Source organism: Podarcis melisellensis (genome assembly GCF_964234715.1).
Source record: "Podarcis melisellensis genome assembly, chromosome: 6".
Lineage (NCBI taxonomy): Eukaryota > Metazoa > Chordata > Lepidosauria > Squamata > Lacertidae > Podarcis > Podarcis melisellensis.
In genome coordinates, this window is record NC_138538.1 from 3,627,341 (window position 1) to 3,646,694 (window position 19,354).

Consider the following 19,354-nt stretch of genomic DNA (forward strand, 5'->3'; position numbering starts at 1 on the left):
CCAACTTCCAGCTGGGACACCTTTGGGAAGTGGAATTACGAAGTGCCGTTTCCAAGGCATCTGACCTCAGAGTATAGGAAGCTGTGACGCGGATCATAATTGCAAGCAGGTCAAATGGGGAAAAAACATATATGAGACCCTTAATATCAGGATTGTGGGTTTGAGCCCCACATTGGGCCAGATTCCTGCATTGCAGGGGGTTGGACGAGATAGACTCCCTTCCAATGATTCTATGCTCAAAGTGCCTTTGGGTGCCTTTGGAAGAAGCTGCCTTGACCTCTCCAGTGTGTTTGTTTGATTGATTGTACTATTGTACTACCAACCTTACTGTATGCTTGTGAAACATGGACCACTTATAAACGCCAACTCCTTGAAAGATTCCATCAATGGTGTCTCCGAAAATTTTTACACATCACTTGGGAATACATGCAAACTAATACCAGTGTACTGGAAGAAGTAAAGATCACCAGTGTTGAAGCAATGATTCTTCAACGTGGTTATCGTCTTCCGAAGCAACTACTCTATTCCGAACTTAAAAATGGAAAGCGTAATGCTGGTGGTCAACAAGAGGTTTAAAGACTGTCTCAAGGCAAATCTAAAAAAATGTAGTCTACACACGGACAATTGGGAAACACTGGCCTGTGAGTGCTCCAGTTGGAGAACAGCCTTTACCAAAGGTGTCCTGGGCTTAGAAGACACTTGAACTCAGGACAAAAGGGAGGAACATGCTAAGAGGAAGGCACGCTTGGCAAACCCTCACCATAATCAACTTCCGCCCGGAAACCTATTTCCCCACTGTGGAAGGACATGTGGATCCAGAATTGGCCTCCACCGCCACTTACGGACTCATTGTTAAAACCGTGTTTATGGAAGACCATCTTACTCGGCTACGAGTGATCACCAAAGAAGACAAAGAGTTAGACTGATTATTTGCAACTGTTTTTCTGATGATTCCTTTATTCTATGAGATTTATGTTGTATCTGGGGCGTTCCATTACGTTCTCGTTATTTATCATTTGTGAGCGGATTTGTGATTCATGTGAGCAGCACAGAAATATAATAACCGAAATGAAAGAGGCAGCTGTTTCACCATCAGTGCAGCGTGGATAGTATGACTTCCATGGAGGAGTCATGATTATTTGAGACACTGACTCTCTTTGAACAGATAGGACTGGCTTTAATAGAATCTAATGCTGGAATATTTGCAGGCAGGGATGACAAGGAAAGCCCCTGCAGCAATTCTTAGCAGGAAGGTTTAAAGACGATGGACCGGGAGTGAGGCAGGCTGCTGGTTTTGGGTGCAGCTCAGCAAGGCAGGAGGGAAATTGGCTCCCAGAGGCCTACAGGGAGGGCGTTGCGTGATCAAGGTGCATAATCCCAAGCTCGTTTCCAGGAACTACAGGGGGAAATCCTCGTCTGTGGGGATGTTGAGAACGATATCCATATCTGGGGTGCACCTGGAAGGAAAAAGCAAAGGGCAAACCAGAGGAGAGGAAGCGCAAATGTCTGAGGCAGAAAAGAAGGGCCGAAGAGCAGCAGCAAAACTGCCATTTCCCTTGTCTCTTTCACAAAATAGAAGTCTTCATGCAGCGCAGTAAAACTATGGGACTCGCTCCCCCAGGAGGCAGTGATAGCCTGGGTGGCTTTAAAAGAGGATTAGACAAGACTGTGAAAGAGGAGAGGGCTCTTGAAGGCTACTGGGAGTCATTTTGGACTCACAGCTGTCCATGGAGGCGCAGGTTAATTCTGTGTCCAGGGCAGCTGTTTACCAGCTCCATCTGGTACGCAGGCTGAGACCCTCCCTGCCCACAGACTGTCTCGCCAGAGTGGTGCATGCTCTGGTTATCTCCCGCTTGGACTACTGCAATGCACTCTACGTGGGGCTACCTTTGAAGGTGACCCGGAAACTTCAACTAATCCAGAACACAGCAGCTAGACTGGTGATTGGGAGCGGCCGCCGAGACCACAAAACACTGGTCTTGAAAGACCTACATTGGCTCCCAGTACATTTCCGAGCACAATTCAAAGTGTTGGTGCTGACCTTTAAAGCCCTTTAAAGCCTCAGTCTAGTATATCTGAAGGAGCGTCTCCAACCCCATCGTTGTACCCAGACACTGAGGTCCAGAACCAAGGGCCTTCTGGCAGTTCCCTCAATGCGAGAAGCCAAGTTACAGGGATTCAGGCAGAGGGCCTTCTCGGTTGTGGCGCCCTCCCTGTGGAACGCCCTCCCAACAGATGTCAAAGAGAACAACAACTACCAGACTTTTAGAAGACATCTGAAGGCAGCCCTCTTTAGGGAAGCTTTTAATGTTTGATGTATTACAGTATTTTAATATTTTTTTGGAAGCCGCCCAGAGTGGCTGGGGAAGCCCAACCAGATGGGCGGGGTTTAAATAATAAATTATTATTATTATTATTATTACTACTACTACTACTGCTAGCCAAGATGGCTCTGATCTGCCTCCACATTCGGAGGCAGTGATGCTTCTGAATGTCAGGAGGGGAGGGGGCTAGGAGGCTCAGATCCTGCTTGCAGGTTTTCACACACATTTGGGTGGCCTCTGTGAGAACAGGATGCAGGTCTCGACTAGGGCTGGGCGATATATCGATATAGCGTCCAAAACTGGTTTCATAATTTCAGACCTGGCAACACATGCCAACATCTCAATGTGGGGGGAACCGTGAAGCCAGCCAATGCTTCTCTCAATTCCTGCAGCCCTTGTTCAACTCTGCCAGCCCAGCTCTCCCCTGCCTCATGTAGGGGGGCAGCGAATCACAAGAGCAGGCGCCAGCAAAAATCAAGACGCAGGAAAAACCATGAAGGCAGCCAAAGTCTCTACATAGCTCCACCTTATTTCAGGCATTGTGCTATATCGTTATACAGTGGTACCTCGGGTTACATAAGCTTCAGGTTACAGACGCTTCAGGTTACAGACTCCACTAACCCAGAAATAGCACCTCGGGTTAAGAACTTTGCTTCAGGATGAGAACAGAAATTGTGTGGCGGTGGCAGCAGTAGGCCCCATTACCTAAAGTGGTGCTTCAGGTTAAGAACAGTTTCAGCTTAAGAAGGGACCTCCGGAATGAATTACCGTATTTTTCGCTCTATAACACGCACCTGACCATAACACGCACATCGTTTTTAGAGGAGGAAAACAAAGGGAAAAACATTCTGAATGAAACAGTGGATGTATCATTTTTGGGCTTCATGCTGTGGCCACAGACATGTGATCTGATGGTGAATTTGGGGTGACCCAATGCAAAAATCCTGAGAATTCCTGCGGATCCATGCTTTGTAACCACGTTTTTGCACCATTGCAGCCCCAGGCAACAGTGGGTGCGTGATTTGCGGGGGCAGGCTGTAGCCATGGACATGCTATGTGATCTGATGGTGAATTTGGGGTGACCCAATGCAAAGATCCTGAGGATCCATGTGGATCCATGCTTTTTAACCACGTTTTTGCACCATTGCAGCCCCAGGCAACAGTGGGTGCGTGATTTTTTTGGTGCAGGCTGTAGCCATGGACATGCTATGTGATCTGATGGTGAATTTGGGGTGACCCAATGCAAAGATCCTGAGAATTCCTGTGGATCCATGCTTTGTAACCACATTTTAAGTGGGGAGCGAAGGAAAAACAAAGAAGGGACATGAGAGGGCTGTGCAGAGAAGCAGCTGGCTAAGAATGCAGGAGAGGGATTTAACGGAGGGAGGAAAGAAAGGCAAAAGTTTCCCCCCACCCAAGCCAGCCATCTCTCTCTCTCTCTCTCTCCCTCCCCCCCCTCTCTCCCTCTCCCCCAGCAGTACCGGAGCACAGAGACGGAGCACAGAGACGACACTTTTCCCTCTGTTTGCCTGGAGGGGAGGGGCTTTCCCTGCTCTTTGTTCCGTTTCAGCAAACACAGCAAGGAAACAGAGAAGGTGGGCAGTAAGACCCTGAGGCAGAATGGAGGAAAGCAGCCGCTTCCTCTTTACAAGTGTCCCTTCTAGGAGACCTGCGATTTGATTTTTGTCTGCTTTTTCGGCTCCAGGGACCACACATTCGCTCTATAACACGCACAGACATTTCCCCTTCCTTTTTAGGAGAAAAAATCTGCGTGTTATAGAGCGAAAAATACGGTAAGTACTTAACCCGAGATACCACTGTATATAGCAAGGTTTAGCTGGTGATCTATCACGTTGTTGAAAACCAGATATTGCCCAGCCCTAGACTAAGATCTGCTTATGTCCTTGTGACTGGCAGCAGAAAGCTGGCAAGGAGGACAGGAACCAAAGTGGCCCCGTCAATTCTCATTGCCTAAAAACAGGGTCCCACAAGAGACTATGAAGCTGCAGGCTCCTTTATTTCACCCTGTAACCTGCTAGAAAGCCGCCCTGCTTCTTCCTGCTTTTCAGTCCCTGGTGCAGCCCCTTGGCCAATGCAACGCATCACCCCCCCCCCCAGGGCTTGCTCAGCGTGAAGGCATGGCCCAAAGTGCCCCCAGAAAATGCTACTACTTGGGACACAGGCTAAGGGACCTACTTGGGTCTACGGAGGAGGACGTCTGCAAAGATCACTTCTCGCGGATCCCCAGTGGAGTGATGGAGTGTGTTGAGGTTCTTGTGCAACGCGGAAATGTCTTTTACCAGTCCAGCAATTACCTGAAAGGAGAAAGAAGCAAGTCAGGGAGGTGGGTGAAGTGGGTTCTAGCCCGCGAAAGGTGACGCCATAACAAACCCACGAGTCACTGAGGTGCTGCAAGACTTCTTGCTGCTGTCGTAACAACTCCTGCCCTCGCAGTCCGGCTCCAAACACTTCCCATTCCCCTGCTCCAAACGGGCTTCCCCCTCCATGGAGTTTTAAACACGTCGGGCTTCCAGATCAGAAGTTCACCGCTTACTCACAGGTAACTCTGAAGGTGCCCTATTGCTGCCTCCGCCGAGTTGTAGAGAAAACCTCTGCCTGAGTTTAGCTACCACCATCAGGCTGAGCCGAGATGTGGAAGATTCTCTCCATATGATGATCCAATTATTTTAGCTCCACCTTCAGTCTACACTCGGCTCAGCATCTCAGCCGACAATCCACCAGGGGTGGCATTTCAAGTTCAGCGCGAAAGAGAACTCCCTCCCAAGGTGCCTCCATGCCAAAAACCAGCCTCCCTTCATTCCAGCTCCAGTTGTGAGATCATTCCCCAGGGATGTTGGGAGTAACGACCAGTCAGGGTGGAGTAACGGCCAGGAACACTAAGCCCCTTCTCGGTCCACCTTGGAAGGTGCTGGATTCTCCTTCACTGGTTGGACGGTCACCTGTGAGCAATTCTTCAGCTGCGATTCCTGCATTGCAGGGGGTTGGACAAGATGGCCTTCGAGGTCCCTTCCGACTCCACAATTCTATGACAAGGAGTGTTGGGAGGTACCAGCTGGTACTCAGGGAAGACACCCCACCCCACCAAGGTGGAAGGCTCCGAGCCCAGAGATTGCTGGTGGGACACTGAGGAGAGGTCAGAGGAGGAAGAGGTGGGTGCTGAAGGAGCAACAGGGTTTAGTGAGCAGGGAGAGCCGGTGATAGAGAGCAGTTCAGACTCTGAGGCTGAAGCAGAGGCTGCTGAAGAACCCAGGGAGTCGCCCTCTCCTGCTGAGACAAGCTCTCCCCTCCCCGCCCTGTCTCCAAGAGTACACAGGACAATGAGGAGGGCAAGACAGAGGCCAAAGTTGCACAGATGCAGTTTGGGGCTGCTGGGACAGGAGGAGCCTTAGAAAGGGTGGAAAACAGGGGCCGTCAGTCCTGCTCCATAGGGGCAAGACCTACTGGAAAGAGTTGCTGAGTTTTATGTTCACTTCCTTGAATAAAAAGTGAACTTCGCTGGCAACCGCCTCTGCTTCATCTGGCCCCAGCCCAGACATTTGCAGAATTCCCCGCTGAGCCATTTGCTGCCGTCCCCAAGTATCTTGCCTCCTTTTGTTTGCCTATTTGTCTTCTTAGCTCCGAATTGTTCTTATCCATCTGGTGAAGGCCGTCCTGGTATTCCATCAGTTTCTTCTGCACGGAGAAAGGGGGAAATGCGATTTAGAAGCAAAGATGGACAAAGGATCCCAGAAGGCAACAAGAGGGTACCCCGAGCCCACGGAATGTGCGAGTTCCCAGAGGACAGTTCGACAGATCGCTTTGCCATGCTGCACGCTGTGGCTCAATTGACACTCCAGCTGCCACTTGACTATCATAAATCAAATCATTTTTCAGAGGGCATGAATCTCCATGCCCAAGATTGGGGGGGCGGGGGGGCGGACTATTCCTCCTGCACTTTCTGCTCCAGTAGACAGAAGAGCATTTCCCAGATAATTTGAATTATATATGCATATATGTGTTAAGATATTCTGTTCCACCTTAAGAGGAACAGGCTGTTGTGTGTGACATGCCTGTTTTCATTCCAGCACAGCATGCTGGGAACTTCTGTTTGAGTATAAAAAGGTAAAGGGACCGCTGACCATTAGGTCCAGTCGTGCCGACTCTGGGGTTGCGGCGTTCATCTCGCTTTATTGGCCGAGGGAGCCGGCATACAGCTTCCGGGTCATGTGGCCAGGATGATTAAGCCGCTTATGGCAAAGCAGAGCAGTGCACGGAAACGCTGTTTACCTTCCTGCCGGAGCGGTACCTATTTATCTACTTGCACTTTGACGTGCTTTTGAACTGCTAGGTTGGCAGGAGCAGGGACCGAGCAACGGGAGCTCACCCCACCGCAGGGATTCGAACCGCTGACCTTCTGATCGTCAAGTCCTAGGCTCTGTGGTTTAACCCACAGCGCCACCCATATAGCTTTTGCTTATGCTGTTTGCTTGGACACGAAGGGGAGCAGACATGTTTTTCCTTTGTCCTGATGCTGAATAAAATGCCTGTAAATACACTTTACACAGCTCCTAACCTGCCCTTCTGTTGCGAAGAGTTCTTATCTCTGCTGGCTTGCGTGCACAGCTTCTGAAGGTTTCTGAAGCTCGGGTCGCAGTTACATGCTGATCCAAGGACCAGAGTTCGACCAGCTGCTGGCCGGTGGGCTGGAACCAGCTGAGGGCCTGTCAATTGCCCCCGTTTCCTGGGACGCATCCCAACAACATGTACACAGTTCCCTTATCTTGCATCGGGTCATCTGTGGATCTAGGCCACTACTCTCTAGGCCTGGTGGCGGCCCAAACAGAAATGGCATGAGAAAACTGTGATCAGATCCCCTGACATTCTGCTTTTTACTTAAAAGCATCTGCCAAGGTTTGTGGGTTTGTTTGCAACAACAACACCGGGGAAGGGAGCGTTTGAGAGCCTTCGCTCAAAGGCAGAGCATGTGCTCTGCGTGTGAAAGGTCCCAGGTCAATCTATAAGTAGGACTGTGCCCGGTCTGAAAACCTCAAGAAAATTGCCTGTCGGAGGAAGACCACAATGAGCAAGATGGGCCAATGGTCTAACTGGGTCGCAGGGAGTCCTCTTCCCTCTCACTTGCTGCTGCCACACCTGTCGGCTCTGCCAACCTGTCTTGGCCCCTGTGGGCATTGCACTGGAAACTCCCAATGTAGGGAAATGATTTACAAAAAAGTCCTCAAGGAAAATCTGCAACTTTGCTTTTTTCCACCGTGGTAACAAGCTTGTAGCCCAGGAGAAGATCTCTCCGAACCTCTGGCCAAGTGAGGAAGCCCAGACACATTGCACGGAAAGTACACAACCCTAACCAGCCCCACCCACTGGGCAAAGCACAGACAACCAGCCCTGCCCCACGGACCTCTGTAACGCGCTGCAAAAAGCGCTCCCGCTCCTTTTGCGCCTTCGTTGCCATATTGTCCAGGTACTTTTTGAAGACATCCTCCATCTCCTCCAGTTCGTCCTGGGGGCGGCAAAGCAGGAAAAGGGATCAAACCGGTACCCAAGGGCTCTTTGCTGCCAGCCCTGTGCCCAAGAAGACAAGGCAGAGGCCAGGAAGGGCTCCCTCGGCTCACCTGTTGCTCTTCATTCAGGTTTCGGACGCTGCGCATCAGAGAGGCTATCTGGACGGCTTTCACTGGGTACTCCTTGTCCATGTAGGTTCTCAGGATATTGAGCTCCTCCTGGAGGACGTGCACTTTGGTCTGCATGCGTTTCATCTCCTGATCCAGTTCTGGGGTGGGAGGAAGAGGGCAAGGCAAGAGGAAGAAGATAAAAGCAAAAGTTGCTGTTGTTGTTTCTATACTGCTTTATATTTTTAAGAAAAAAATCTCAAAGCAGTTTACACCACATTAAAATGTCAAAGAAAAAAATCCAGAAGAAAACATTACTGAAGAAAGTCAAATATAAAGGATACAGTCAAAGCAACATAATTAACTAAAACATTGTCTTAAAGATTTCAAAATAAAAATTACAAAGGAGGTCAACTACAGAATACGTATTTAATACAAACAAAGTTAAGGGAAAAAATCTTAAACATTTCAAAAGAAAACGTTGCTAAATGAGGTCAAATATAAAATGCATATTTAAAACAGCAGAATTAACAAGAGAATAAAACATTCCTCTTCTCCCAGGCTTGTGGCTAATTAAAACAATCTATGGTATTTAAAGGGACACAGGTGGCGCTGTGGGTTAAAGCCTCAGCGCCTAGGACTTGCCGATCGAAAGGTCGGTGGTTCGAATCCCCGCGGCGGGGTGCGCTCCCGCTGCTCGGTCCCAGCGCCTGCCAACCTAGCAGTTCGAAAGCACCTCCGGGTGCAAGTAGATAAATAGGGACCGCTTAGCAGCGGGAAGGTAAACGGCGTTTCCGTGTGCGGCTCTGGCTCGCCAGAGCAGCAATGTCACGCTGGCCACGTGACCCGGAAGTGTCTCCGGACAGCGCTGGCCCCTGGCCTCTTAAGTGAGATGGGCGCACAACCCCAGAGTCTGGCAAGACTGGCCCGTACGGGCAGGGGGACCTTTACCTTTACCTTATGGTATTTAAAACTGTGTGCATAGCAGGGTATTGTTTGCATTTGTTACTATGGTTTGTATTTTTCTGTTTTCTGCCAAATTTCTTTCTCTGCTTTCCTTTGGACTCCATCAGCAAGGACAAGAGGGAGGGTTTGTTGTATGGGCAGCCCAGGACCTCCATACACACTGCCCCGGCTTGTGTCCCAGCAACTCACGTTGGTGCTGCTAACACAGATGTTTGACTTCACCCCTAGAGGGGCACTCCATTGTCTCTTGAGAAAGACCCATGCAAACAACAAATCTCCTTGGTCCCTTGACTTCTATGGAAGCTAGCCTGGATTGCCAATGCATTGCCTGAGGTTCTGGCATCTGTGTTCCACCCCTTTTGTAATGAGAGGCAACAGACAGGGGAACACAATCTGAATGGGCCGGGCAAGCTAACTTTCCACTACAGCTAAATCCAAAGATCTTTTTGGGTTTACTGGTTTGGGCTCCTTCTCTGCCCCACCCAGCAGGGAGCAGGCGGGGTATCTGAGATCGCGTGCTGCTTACTTCCCAAATTCTTCTCCACCGTTTTCTCTGCTGCCGCAAGATCTGCTTTTGCTACACCAGCTTGGTTCTGACTTGAGTCCCGAAGAGATCGGATGATTGTCTGCAGAGACAGGAGCAAAAGGCGTCAGTTCTTGAGACCACCAAGAACCAAAGCGAGTTCATGAACCACTTGCAGCTCCTAGTTTGTACAGAAAAGTCCATCGGGATTCCACAGGGTTGGTGCCACTACTGAGAAGGCCCTCTGCAGTGGCAGTAGGATGGAGTAAGGAACAGAAACTGAGAGCTTTTGGAGAAAATATTTTAAAAGACGGATTTCTCACTCTGAAGAACAAGTATCATGAAGCAAAGAATACAGGCCTGAAGCCTGATCGCGTCTTGGAGACTAGATTTAATTGAAGCAGAAAGGAATAGATGAGAGAAAGACTTTGGTAATATTTACTCCCACCTCCCCATTGCAGACGTAATCTCTTTCCATATAATTTTTATTAATCCACAAATAAAACAAAACAAAGTGCATAAATTTCACATCTTTTACATTACTTATTTCTCTTTTGGACTTCCCTCAACTGTTCTGTAAATCATTCATAGTCGTAATTATAATTACACATTTCTCAAATTTGTATTGACATTATTTATCTCTTTTTTTCTTATTCCCTTTAGACAATACTTCTTACTTTTCTTACAGTGCTTCTTTAAATCCCTTAAGCGTCATCTGTCCTTCACTTAAACATTCCAGATATTCCACAAATTTCCCCCAGTTCTCGATGAACTTTTGGTCTCTTAAGTATCTAACCTTCCCTGTCAATTTGTCTAGCTCTGCATAATCTAACAGTTTTATTCTCCACTCTTCTATGGTCGGTATTTCTTGCTGTTTCCAACTCTGGGCCAGTAACACTCTTGCGGCTGTGATTGCGTATCTAAAGAATTTGCAGTCTTCCCTTTTTATCTCATTTCCTACCATTCCCAACAGAAAGACTTCTGGTTTTTTCGTAAATGTGTATTTTAAAATCTTCTTTAACTCATTGTATATTTTCTCCCAGAAGTCTTTCACTTTCTTACAATCCCACCACAAATGGAAGAAAGTGCCCTCTTTATCCCTGCATTTCCAGCACCGATTGCATGTCTTGTACATTTTTGCCAGTTTTACCGGCGTCATGTACCATCTATAGAACATCTTCATCGTGTTTTCTTTTAACGTCATACAAGCAGTGAATTTTAATCCCTCATTCCACAGTTTCTCCCAATCTTCAAATTGTATATTATGACCCACATCCCTGTCCCTGCAGACGTAATCTCAAATGTGCCAAGCTACGTTCTAAGGAGTTTCCCCAGCCAAAGACAGTGGAGTGAAAGGGAGAACCCCAACACATTAAGATAATTTTGAGGACTGAGAGGGACAAACAGTGGAGCTAGTTTGTACAGAAAAGTCAATTGGGAAGAAATCCAGAAGGATCCCTCCAAACTGGGTGGCTGGGGATTAGAATGGCCATGTGAGCAAGTGTCAAGCAATGAAGGTTGGGAGAAAAATATCCTAACTTCCCAAAGTTACTCCTGGAGTCTGAACTAGTGGTGACTGGCCAGGGCAAGTGCCTGGGAGTCATAGTGGAAAGCTTGATGGAAAGGACAACCCATGGAAAAGTCAAAATCTGTGTTGGGGTTGTTGGGAAAGGGACTGAAAATAAAACTGCCAATATCATAATGCCAATATCTGCGGTGAACTATGTAAATTGGATTTTATAATACTCCAGAGCGAGTAACACAAAACAAAATATTTAAAACATGCACAGCATTCAGGATTAACACTCACTGTGCTCAGTGGGGATTACTGCCTAGTAAGCGTGTTAAAGATTGCAAGCAGAATTGTTGGACTTCTTATTCAATGATTTCGGTTGCATAAGATTGCACTAAGTTTGTTTTCCATAGCGATACGTTTCACCGCCTCAGAATGCTTGTGAACGTTCCATGACATCACAGCAGGCTGACCAATAAATTGCAGATGGGCAATTTATAATCTCATTGTATGAACTTCAATCGCTCCTGGTTATATGGGAAGAGCTGTTTAGTCAGTGGCAGAGAACACGCTTCACTTGGTGTGATGGCCTGGGAATCTGATTCAGAGGCAGAACCTGAGGAGTCCCAGCCTGCACAGGAGACCCCGCCTCCAGGGCTGGCTGAGCCGGGGCAGGGCCTTGAATCTGAAGGGCCTGCATCTGTGCCGGATCCTCAGGAGCAGACACCAGATGAATCCGCTCTGGCTCCGGAAGGTGATCGAGGACCCATTGCCTGCAGGTGCTCCTCTCCCAGCTCTGTCAGGAGAAGGTGAGGCTGCCTCTGGGTCCAGTAACCCTCCAGCCTCTCCTGAGCTGCAGAGGCTCAGGGCAGAGAGGCGGAGGGAAATAAGTTCTCTCAGGAGGACTGCTCACCTTAAGGCCAGGAGAGGCGAGTCACCTGTGGCCCGGGACCACCCTAGGCCCCAGAGGAGATAAAGGCCAGTCAGCCCAGTTTCCCGTTGTTGGAAACCTGTTTCTGCCAGCACCCAGACCCGTTTTTCCAGAGTTCCCGACTTCGCCCGGCTTCTTGCTTTGGACCCCACTTCGCTCTTGGTGGACAGTCTCCAGACCCTTGACCCAGGACTGGACTCTGACCACCCCTCACAGTACCACCCCCCCCCCCCAGGACCAGCACACTTGCAAAAAGTTCCATATTGAACTCCTGTCTGGGAAAGATTCCAACCTGAAACCCTGGGAAGTCACCGCTAGTGAAGACAATCCTGTACTAGATGGACTGTTGCAGGGGGCTGGACTAGATGGCCTTTGGATGTACTCTCCAAATTTACTATACTATGATTCTATGACCAATACTCTGACTCAGTATCAGGCAGCGTCTTACGTTTCTAGAAGCATAGAGAAGCTGCTTAGTTCAAGCAAAGGGTTGGGATTCAGGAACTTCCTTTCCATGCCAATTATCACTGGGTACAGCCACATGGTCCTGACGCAGAGCGATTCAGGTGTCTAAGGCTGCTTCCTGACTACGCCAGCCTTACCCCAAACATGTCGTACTGCTGGAGAAGGCCCCTGGCCTGGACGACGGTGTCTGCATCCATCTCCTTGATCTCCTCCATCAGCGCCCGGTTTTTCTCCAGGAGAAAGTTGGAATGGCGTTTTATTTCTTCCAAGCTGTTTGTTTTGTGCTTGATAAACCGCTGGGGAATTTTTTGGAAGGAAAGGGTTACCAAACAGCTCACCTCTTCTTCTTCTTCTTCTTCTTCTTCTTTTTAAATATATTTTTATTGAACAATTTTAACAAAACAAATTATCAACCAATATATCCAATTACATTACCCCCCTTTTTAATTCCCTCCCTCTCGCACCCTCCTATAACTTCTCTCAGCTCCCTTCTCTGATTTGTTTGCACATATTATTCTCTGCACGTTAAAAAGTTATCTATCCTATGTTCTACTAATAAATTTCTGAACGTTTATTCAAAACCTGCCAAGGAATCCAAGTCCTTTTGTTGTCTTTATAAATAACTTGTTAAAAGTTCCCATTCTTCTTTAAAGTCACGGTTGTCCGTCTCTCCTATTTTATGTGTTAACTTTGCCAATTCCGCATAGCTTATCAGTTTTTCTTGCCATTGTTCTTTCGTGGGGACTTCCTCGTTCTTTTCAGCTCACCTCTTCTTAACGCCACCCAAAACCGGAGGATGCCAGCTGTTTGAGAATGCTGCAACCCTCCCATGCCCTTTTGCACTGTCGTGGAAATTGCACAACTGGTTCCCGTCGCCAAATTTGGAGTTTCTGGTCAAAAAGGCAGAAATCAAATCTACACCCGATTCTGGGCACACCCCAAGGCTTTTACCAGACTACATGGAATCCTGTGTCCAGGACCGCAGTTCCAGAAGGATATTGACAAGCTGGAAGGCATGCAGAGGAGGGCGACCAAGATGGTCAAGGGTCTGGAAACCAAGCCTGATGAGGAACGGTTGAGGGAGTTGGGTATGTTTAGCCTGGAAAAGAGGAGGCTGAGAGGAGATAGAATAGCCATCTTCAAATATCTGAAGGGCTGTCACATGGAACGAGCTTGTTTTCTGCTGCTCTGGGGGGTAGGCCCTGAACCAATGGATTAAAATTATAAGTAAGGAGATTCCAACAAAACATTACAAAGAACTTTCTGAGGGTTAGAAGAAGAGTTTGGATTTGATATCCCGCTTTATCAATAACCGAAGGAGTCTCAAAGCGGCGAACATTCTCCTTTCCCTTCCTCCCCTACAACAAACACTCTGTGAGGTGAGTGGGGCTGAGAGACTTCAAAGAAGTGTGACTGGCCCAAGGTTACCCAGCAGCTGCATGTGGAGGAGCAAGGAAGCAAACCCGGTTCACCAGATTACGAGTCCACCGCTCTTAACCACTATACCACACTGGCTCTCTTTATTTTGGAAAAATGGAAAGTTAGCGCAGTGTTTCCCAACCGGTGTTCCGTGGCACACTAGTGTGCCGCGAGACGTTGCCTGGTGTGCCGTGGGAGGGAGGCGGGCGAGTCGGGCGGCGAGAGGCGGGCGAGTTGGGCGGCGAGAGGCAGGGCGGCGGCGGCGAGCACACGCGGGGCGGCAAGCGAGCTCCCTCCCACATCCCATCGCCGCTCGCTTCGGCCGGCCTACTGGGCTGTCGCAGGCGGAAGGCCTGCGCATGCGCGAGGTTTTCGCGCCTTCGGGATTCCCTTCACGCCTTCCTCCTCCCAGGTCCTTGAGAGCGTGGGAAGCGGCAGCGCGAGACCGGCGTTGAGACAAAAACGCAAAGTTCCATTCAGGGCTCCCCTTTTGCCTCGTCGTCTCACAGTTTGGAAGATAGCAGCTCTCCAAATTAATAGTCCTCTTAGAATAGGCGGGGCCTGAGTGTTCCACCAATTTAGGCCTCCTGCCGGGATGTGATATGGCTCCACCTTCCTCAAGGTGGTTCTGCTTTTAAATATTTTCCACCCTGTCACCATGAGGACTAGCGACTTCTTTTCGTAAAATATAAAATCGCTGCTCCTTGCTCTCGTGAGACTGTGTGTTTTAATTCGAAAAGGGTGTTCCGTGTACATTTGTGCGAGCTGTGCTGTTTACTTACTATTTCATAATAAAGTAATTATAAAATACTTTCTTTGTGTTTATTTGATTCCTATTAAAGAGAGTTACTTTATATATAGTCAATATAGGCACAGAGTTAATTTTTTAAACATTTTCTAATGGTGGTGTGCCTCGAGATTTTTTTCATGAAACAAGTGTGCCTTTGCCCAAAAAAGGTTGGGAAACACTGAGTTAGCGCTGTTCGACAGTGGAATGGACTCCCTCGAAGGTGGCGGACTCTTTATCACTGGAGATTTCTAAGCAGAGGCTCGATGCCCATCTGTTATGGGTTCGTTAGTTGTGCTTCCTACATTGCAGGGGGCTGGAGCAGATGACACTTAGGGTCCCTTCTAACTCTACAATTCCATGTTGCTGGACCATCCCTATGTCAGTATCAGCAGCACCTGATGCCGCAGTTTCAACGCAGGGTATCGCTTTATGTACCTGAATGATTCTGATATTCTCCAGTCTCTTGGCCCGGACCATTTCCTTTGTCATATTTAGATTCCACGTGGACTTCTGTCGCATAGAGGGCATCATTCTCACAACCGTTCTTGCGGTCGTTGCCCATTCTGAAACAGAAAAGCGGCATTAATTCGTTTTGGGTAAAACACTCAGTTTACAGCTGCTGGGGATAACATGGCAGAGAAGGGGAGAATGTGCTGAAAGTTTCTCCAGCCCGGAAGAGTTTGGGGTAGCAACCAACTCCTCCGCTGCTGCCCAGGGGCCGGAGTCCAGGCACACAAGCAAAACCTTTCCCAACCTATTTTCTTCTCTTTCGGCTTTTCTGGAGAACTGACACCCCCTTTCTTCGTCAAGTCCTTTGCTGTCGAAATTGGAGGCATGTTTAATTTCAGTGCGGACTTCCGTGCCACATTGTCTCTTTGCCATTTGCTGTAATCCTAAAGGCGACACAAGAAAGGGACAGGCTCATATGGAGGAAGCAGACAATATTCAGCAGAAGAACACCCTTTAAGACAAACAACAACAACAATGAAAAAAGGCCCTAAAAGCAAACGTATCCCTGGGCATGTGCAGAGTGCCTTTCTGTTTGTGAAGCAAACTGTTCCTTGCCTGTCTGAAGAGAGCGTAATCTAGTGTTCTACAGCCTATTCCCCTAGAATGGCACGGGACCCACAAAGGCTCCACTGCTTTTCACAAATAGCTGGTAGTCATTCAAGTGGGAGAATAATAATAATAATAATAATAATAATAATAATAATAATTTATTTATACCCTGCCCATCTGGCTGGGTTTCCCCAGCCACTCTGGGCGGCTTCCAACAAAACACTAAAATACAATAACCTATTAAACATTAAAAGCTTCCCTAAACAGGGCTGCCTTCAGATGTCTTCTAAAAGTTTGGTAGTTATTTTTCTCTTTGACATCTGGAGAAAGCTCAACGGAGACCAACACATGCAATGAGCTACTGGTTATATAAGGGACAAGGTGATCTCTCAAACATAGGACCTTATAGGTTCATATCAACACCTTGAATGTTTTTATGCCACCAATCTTATGCAGGCAATTAAGAAATCATCTTTCTGCATTTTCCAATTCTATTTTTTTTATTGTGTATAGATATTCTTGCAAAATGCTTTGATATCTATTTTATTTATGCTCTTATTAAATTTGTATACCGCCTTTCATCCGAAGACAAAATGAGAATTCAAAATACATAGTAAAACGAAAACAAAATATGTAATAAAACGAATCATTAAACACTCTCCCACAAACACATTTAATACAGTATTCTATGATATAACTTGTATGCAAGTACTTTTATAAATCTATACATAAATACATTCAGGGAAGAAAGAAGTGTGGGCAAACTGGATTTAGTTGTTTTATTGTTATTTATTGGGCTAATTAGTCACTTTGTTTACAAAATGCAAACTCACAGCGACTTACAATATAGTTGCCGTACTGTTTTGTAAAATTGCCCCCTCCCCACTTTCTGAGACTCACAGTTTGTCTTATGGAGCTGATGAGGCTCTTGGGGAAGATAGTTGGACTCTGGAAAGCCATCTTTGGAGCCCGTGGCCAGGCGGGAGGGAAGGAACTCAGCAGGCTCTAAAGAGACAAAGAAGAAAAGTGGAGAATTATAAGAAGAATTTATTACTTATACCCCGCCCATCTGGCTGGGCTTCCCCAGCCACTCTGGGCGGATTCGAACAAAACAAATACAATAACCTATTAAACATTAAAAGCTTCCCTAAGCAGGGCTGCCCTCAGATATCTTCTAAAAGTCTGGTATTTTTCTCTTTGACATCTGGTGGGAGGGTGTTCCACAGGGAGGGTGCCACTACCGAGAAGCCCTTCTGCCTGGTTCCCTGTAAGTTGGCTTCTCGCAGGGAGGGAACTGCCAGAAGGCCCTTGGCGCTGGACCTCAGTGTCCGGCTGAACGCTGGGGGTGGAGACGCTCCTTCAGGTACACTGGACCAAGGCAGTTTAGGGCTTTAAAGGTCAGCACCAACACTTTGAATTGTGGAAACATACTGGGAGCCAATGAAGATCTTTCAGGACTGGTGTTATGTGTTATTGGCAGCCACTCCCAGTTACCAGTCTAGCTGCCGTATTCTGGATTAGTTGTAGTTTCCGTGTCACCTTCAAAGGTAGCCCCACATAGAGTGCAATGCAGTAGTCCAAGTGGGAGATAACCAGAGCATGCACCACTCTGGCGAGACAGTCCATGGGCAGGTAGGGTCTCATCCTGTGTACCAGATGGAGCTGGTAAACAGCTGCCCTGGACACAGAACTGACCTGCGCCTCCATGGACAGCTGTGAGTCCAAAATGACTCCCAGGCTGCGCACCTGGTCCTTCTGCGCACTGTCCTGCGCACAGTGACCCCATTCAGGACCAGGGAGTCCCCCACACCTGCCCGCCCCCTGTCCCCCCAAAACAGCACTTCTGTCTTGTCAGGATTCAACCTCAAGCTGATGTGAACCTCAATAACGATGTGGTTATATATGTTTAAATGGAAAACTAATAAAAATATTTTAATAATAATAATAATGGTTATGATGATGATGACAATAATAATAATAATAATAATAATAATAATAATGAAAATATTAAAAATTAAATTAAATTAAATTTAAATTAAATAATAATAAAACATTGAATGGCCCTTTTCGGGACCAAGCGCAGCCTCCCCGCTTGTTCTCCTGGACCTTCGGATCCCGTTGACCTGCCGGGCTCCAGTCGTGTCTCCCGCCAGCGCCGCTCCCTTCAGGGATAGACTGCCCCTGGCCAGGGAGGCTCCACGCGGCCTTTACCTGCTGCCGCTCCCCGTCGCGCTTTCCCCGAGCCTCCCGCGTCTCCTAGCAACCGGCGCGGCCGGCCGCCGTCTCCATGGCGACCGAGGGAAGTACGGAAGCCGAGCCGGGATGGCTGAGCCTAGCGGGGGGACCGTCCGCAAAGTACCACACGCTCTCGGAAGCGTTGCGCACCCTAAAGAGCCATCGGCGTGGAAAGGATCTCCTCTTCATCATCATCCTCCCTGCCAGCAACGCTTTGGAAACATTCAATGCTGGATCTTAGATTTCGGCTTCCCTCTTTCGCGCTCCCTGCAGAATTCTTCGCCTCCCGGGATCAGGTACTTTATGGACGGTCCCTGGAAGTACGGAAATCCCCGCCCCGGGAGTGGCCACGCCTCCGCCCTCCAGCATTCCGCGCATGCGCGATCGACCTTTCGCACACGTGCGTTTCTCGAGGTAGTGCGGCAGGTTGCAGATGCTGCAAAAGCGCCTTATTTAATGTTGGTGTGTCTGTTTCCCCGCGATCTCCTTTGCAAAGCAAATTGCACCGAAGGAAACGCCTTGTCTTCTTGAGTTTCAGCCCCGCATTTCCTCAGCTGCTGTATGCTGAGTCAGGCGGCTGCTCTATTTACCGTAGCTCTGTATTGCCTGCACGGACTGGCAGCAGCCGTCCAGATTTACAGACAGGGAGCCTTGTCCATCGCACCTGGAGCTCTATGCAGTGTGCACGAGATGCTGAAATATGTGTGTTTTTGCTCAGCGTTAATTTATTGCAGTTGTGATACAGGATCCTTTCCTGCACAGCATGATTATTGCTTTTTATTAAATTTGTATACCACCCTTCATCCTAAGATCACAGGGCAATTCGCAGTATAAAAATAAAAATGAAAACACAAAACAAAATCAAACCCACCCCCAAAAAACCACATTTAAAAAACCATAGGACATAAAGAAGTTGAATGCCTGGGAGAAGAGGGATGTTTTTGCCTGGAGCCTAAAGATACGTAACAAAAGTGCCTGGCGAGTTTCCCTGAGGAGTGTGTCCCACGAATGGGGAGCCACTGCAGAAAAGGCCTGTTCCTATTGCTGCCCTCCGGACCTCTTGTGGAGAAGGCACATGAAGAAAGGCTTCTGATGAAGACCACAGGGTTCAAGTCAGACCCACCTGAAGATGCTGACAATTAAACATTGGGGCTCCCCCAATGAGCTGCTTGGGCCTTGCCCATGTTTCACATAGTGCACTGTATTGGCAAATTAAACTATGGCCTTCTAAACTGTGTGTGTGTTTGTGTGTGTTTCAGGAGATAATTGCTCTTGTTTGTTACTATGTTATGTATTTGTGCGTTTTTATATCATAAAACACGGACGCAGGTGGTGCTGTGGTCTAAACCACTCAGCCTCTTGGGCTTGCCGATCAGAAGGTTCGAATCCCCGCAATGGGGTGAGCTTCCGTCGCTCGGTCCCTGCTCCTGCCAAACTAGCAGTTTGAAAGCACATCAAAGTGCAAGTAGATAAATAGGTACCGCTCCGGCGGGAAGGTAAAG

The 19,354-nt window shown here is 48.0% G+C and overlaps 1 protein-coding gene across 4 annotated transcripts; it reads right to left on the bottom strand.

Moving 5' to 3' along the window:
• Positions 1–1,156: 1,156 nt before the first annotated feature.
• On the bottom strand, positions 1,157–17,888 carry LOC309373011 (uncharacterized protein C20orf96). Of its 4 annotated transcripts, none has more exons than XM_081917173.1 (11): positions 17,829–17,888; positions 16,518–16,622; positions 15,313–15,451; positions 14,994–15,121; positions 12,487–12,645; positions 9,444–9,543; positions 7,955–8,112; positions 7,741–7,842; positions 5,931–6,017; positions 4,521–4,639; positions 1,157–1,457 (listed from the first exon to the last, which is right to left on the bottom strand). In XM_081917173.1, exons 2-11 carry the CDS (start codon positions 16,575–16,577, stop codon positions 1,397–1,399), a joined length of 1,113 nt encoding a protein of 370 aa, XP_081773299.1. In that variant the 5' UTR covers positions 16,578–16,622; positions 17,829–17,888; the 3' UTR covers positions 1,157–1,396. The 4 variants fall into 4 exon arrangements, with proteins under 4 accessions (XP_081773299.1, XP_081773300.1, XP_081773301.1 ...); XM_081917174.1 differs by having other exon boundaries at positions 17,724–17,838; XM_081917175.1 differs by lacking the exon at positions 17,829–17,888 and adding an exon at positions 17,741–17,823.
• Between the last annotated feature and the right edge of the window lie 1,466 nt (positions 17,889–19,354).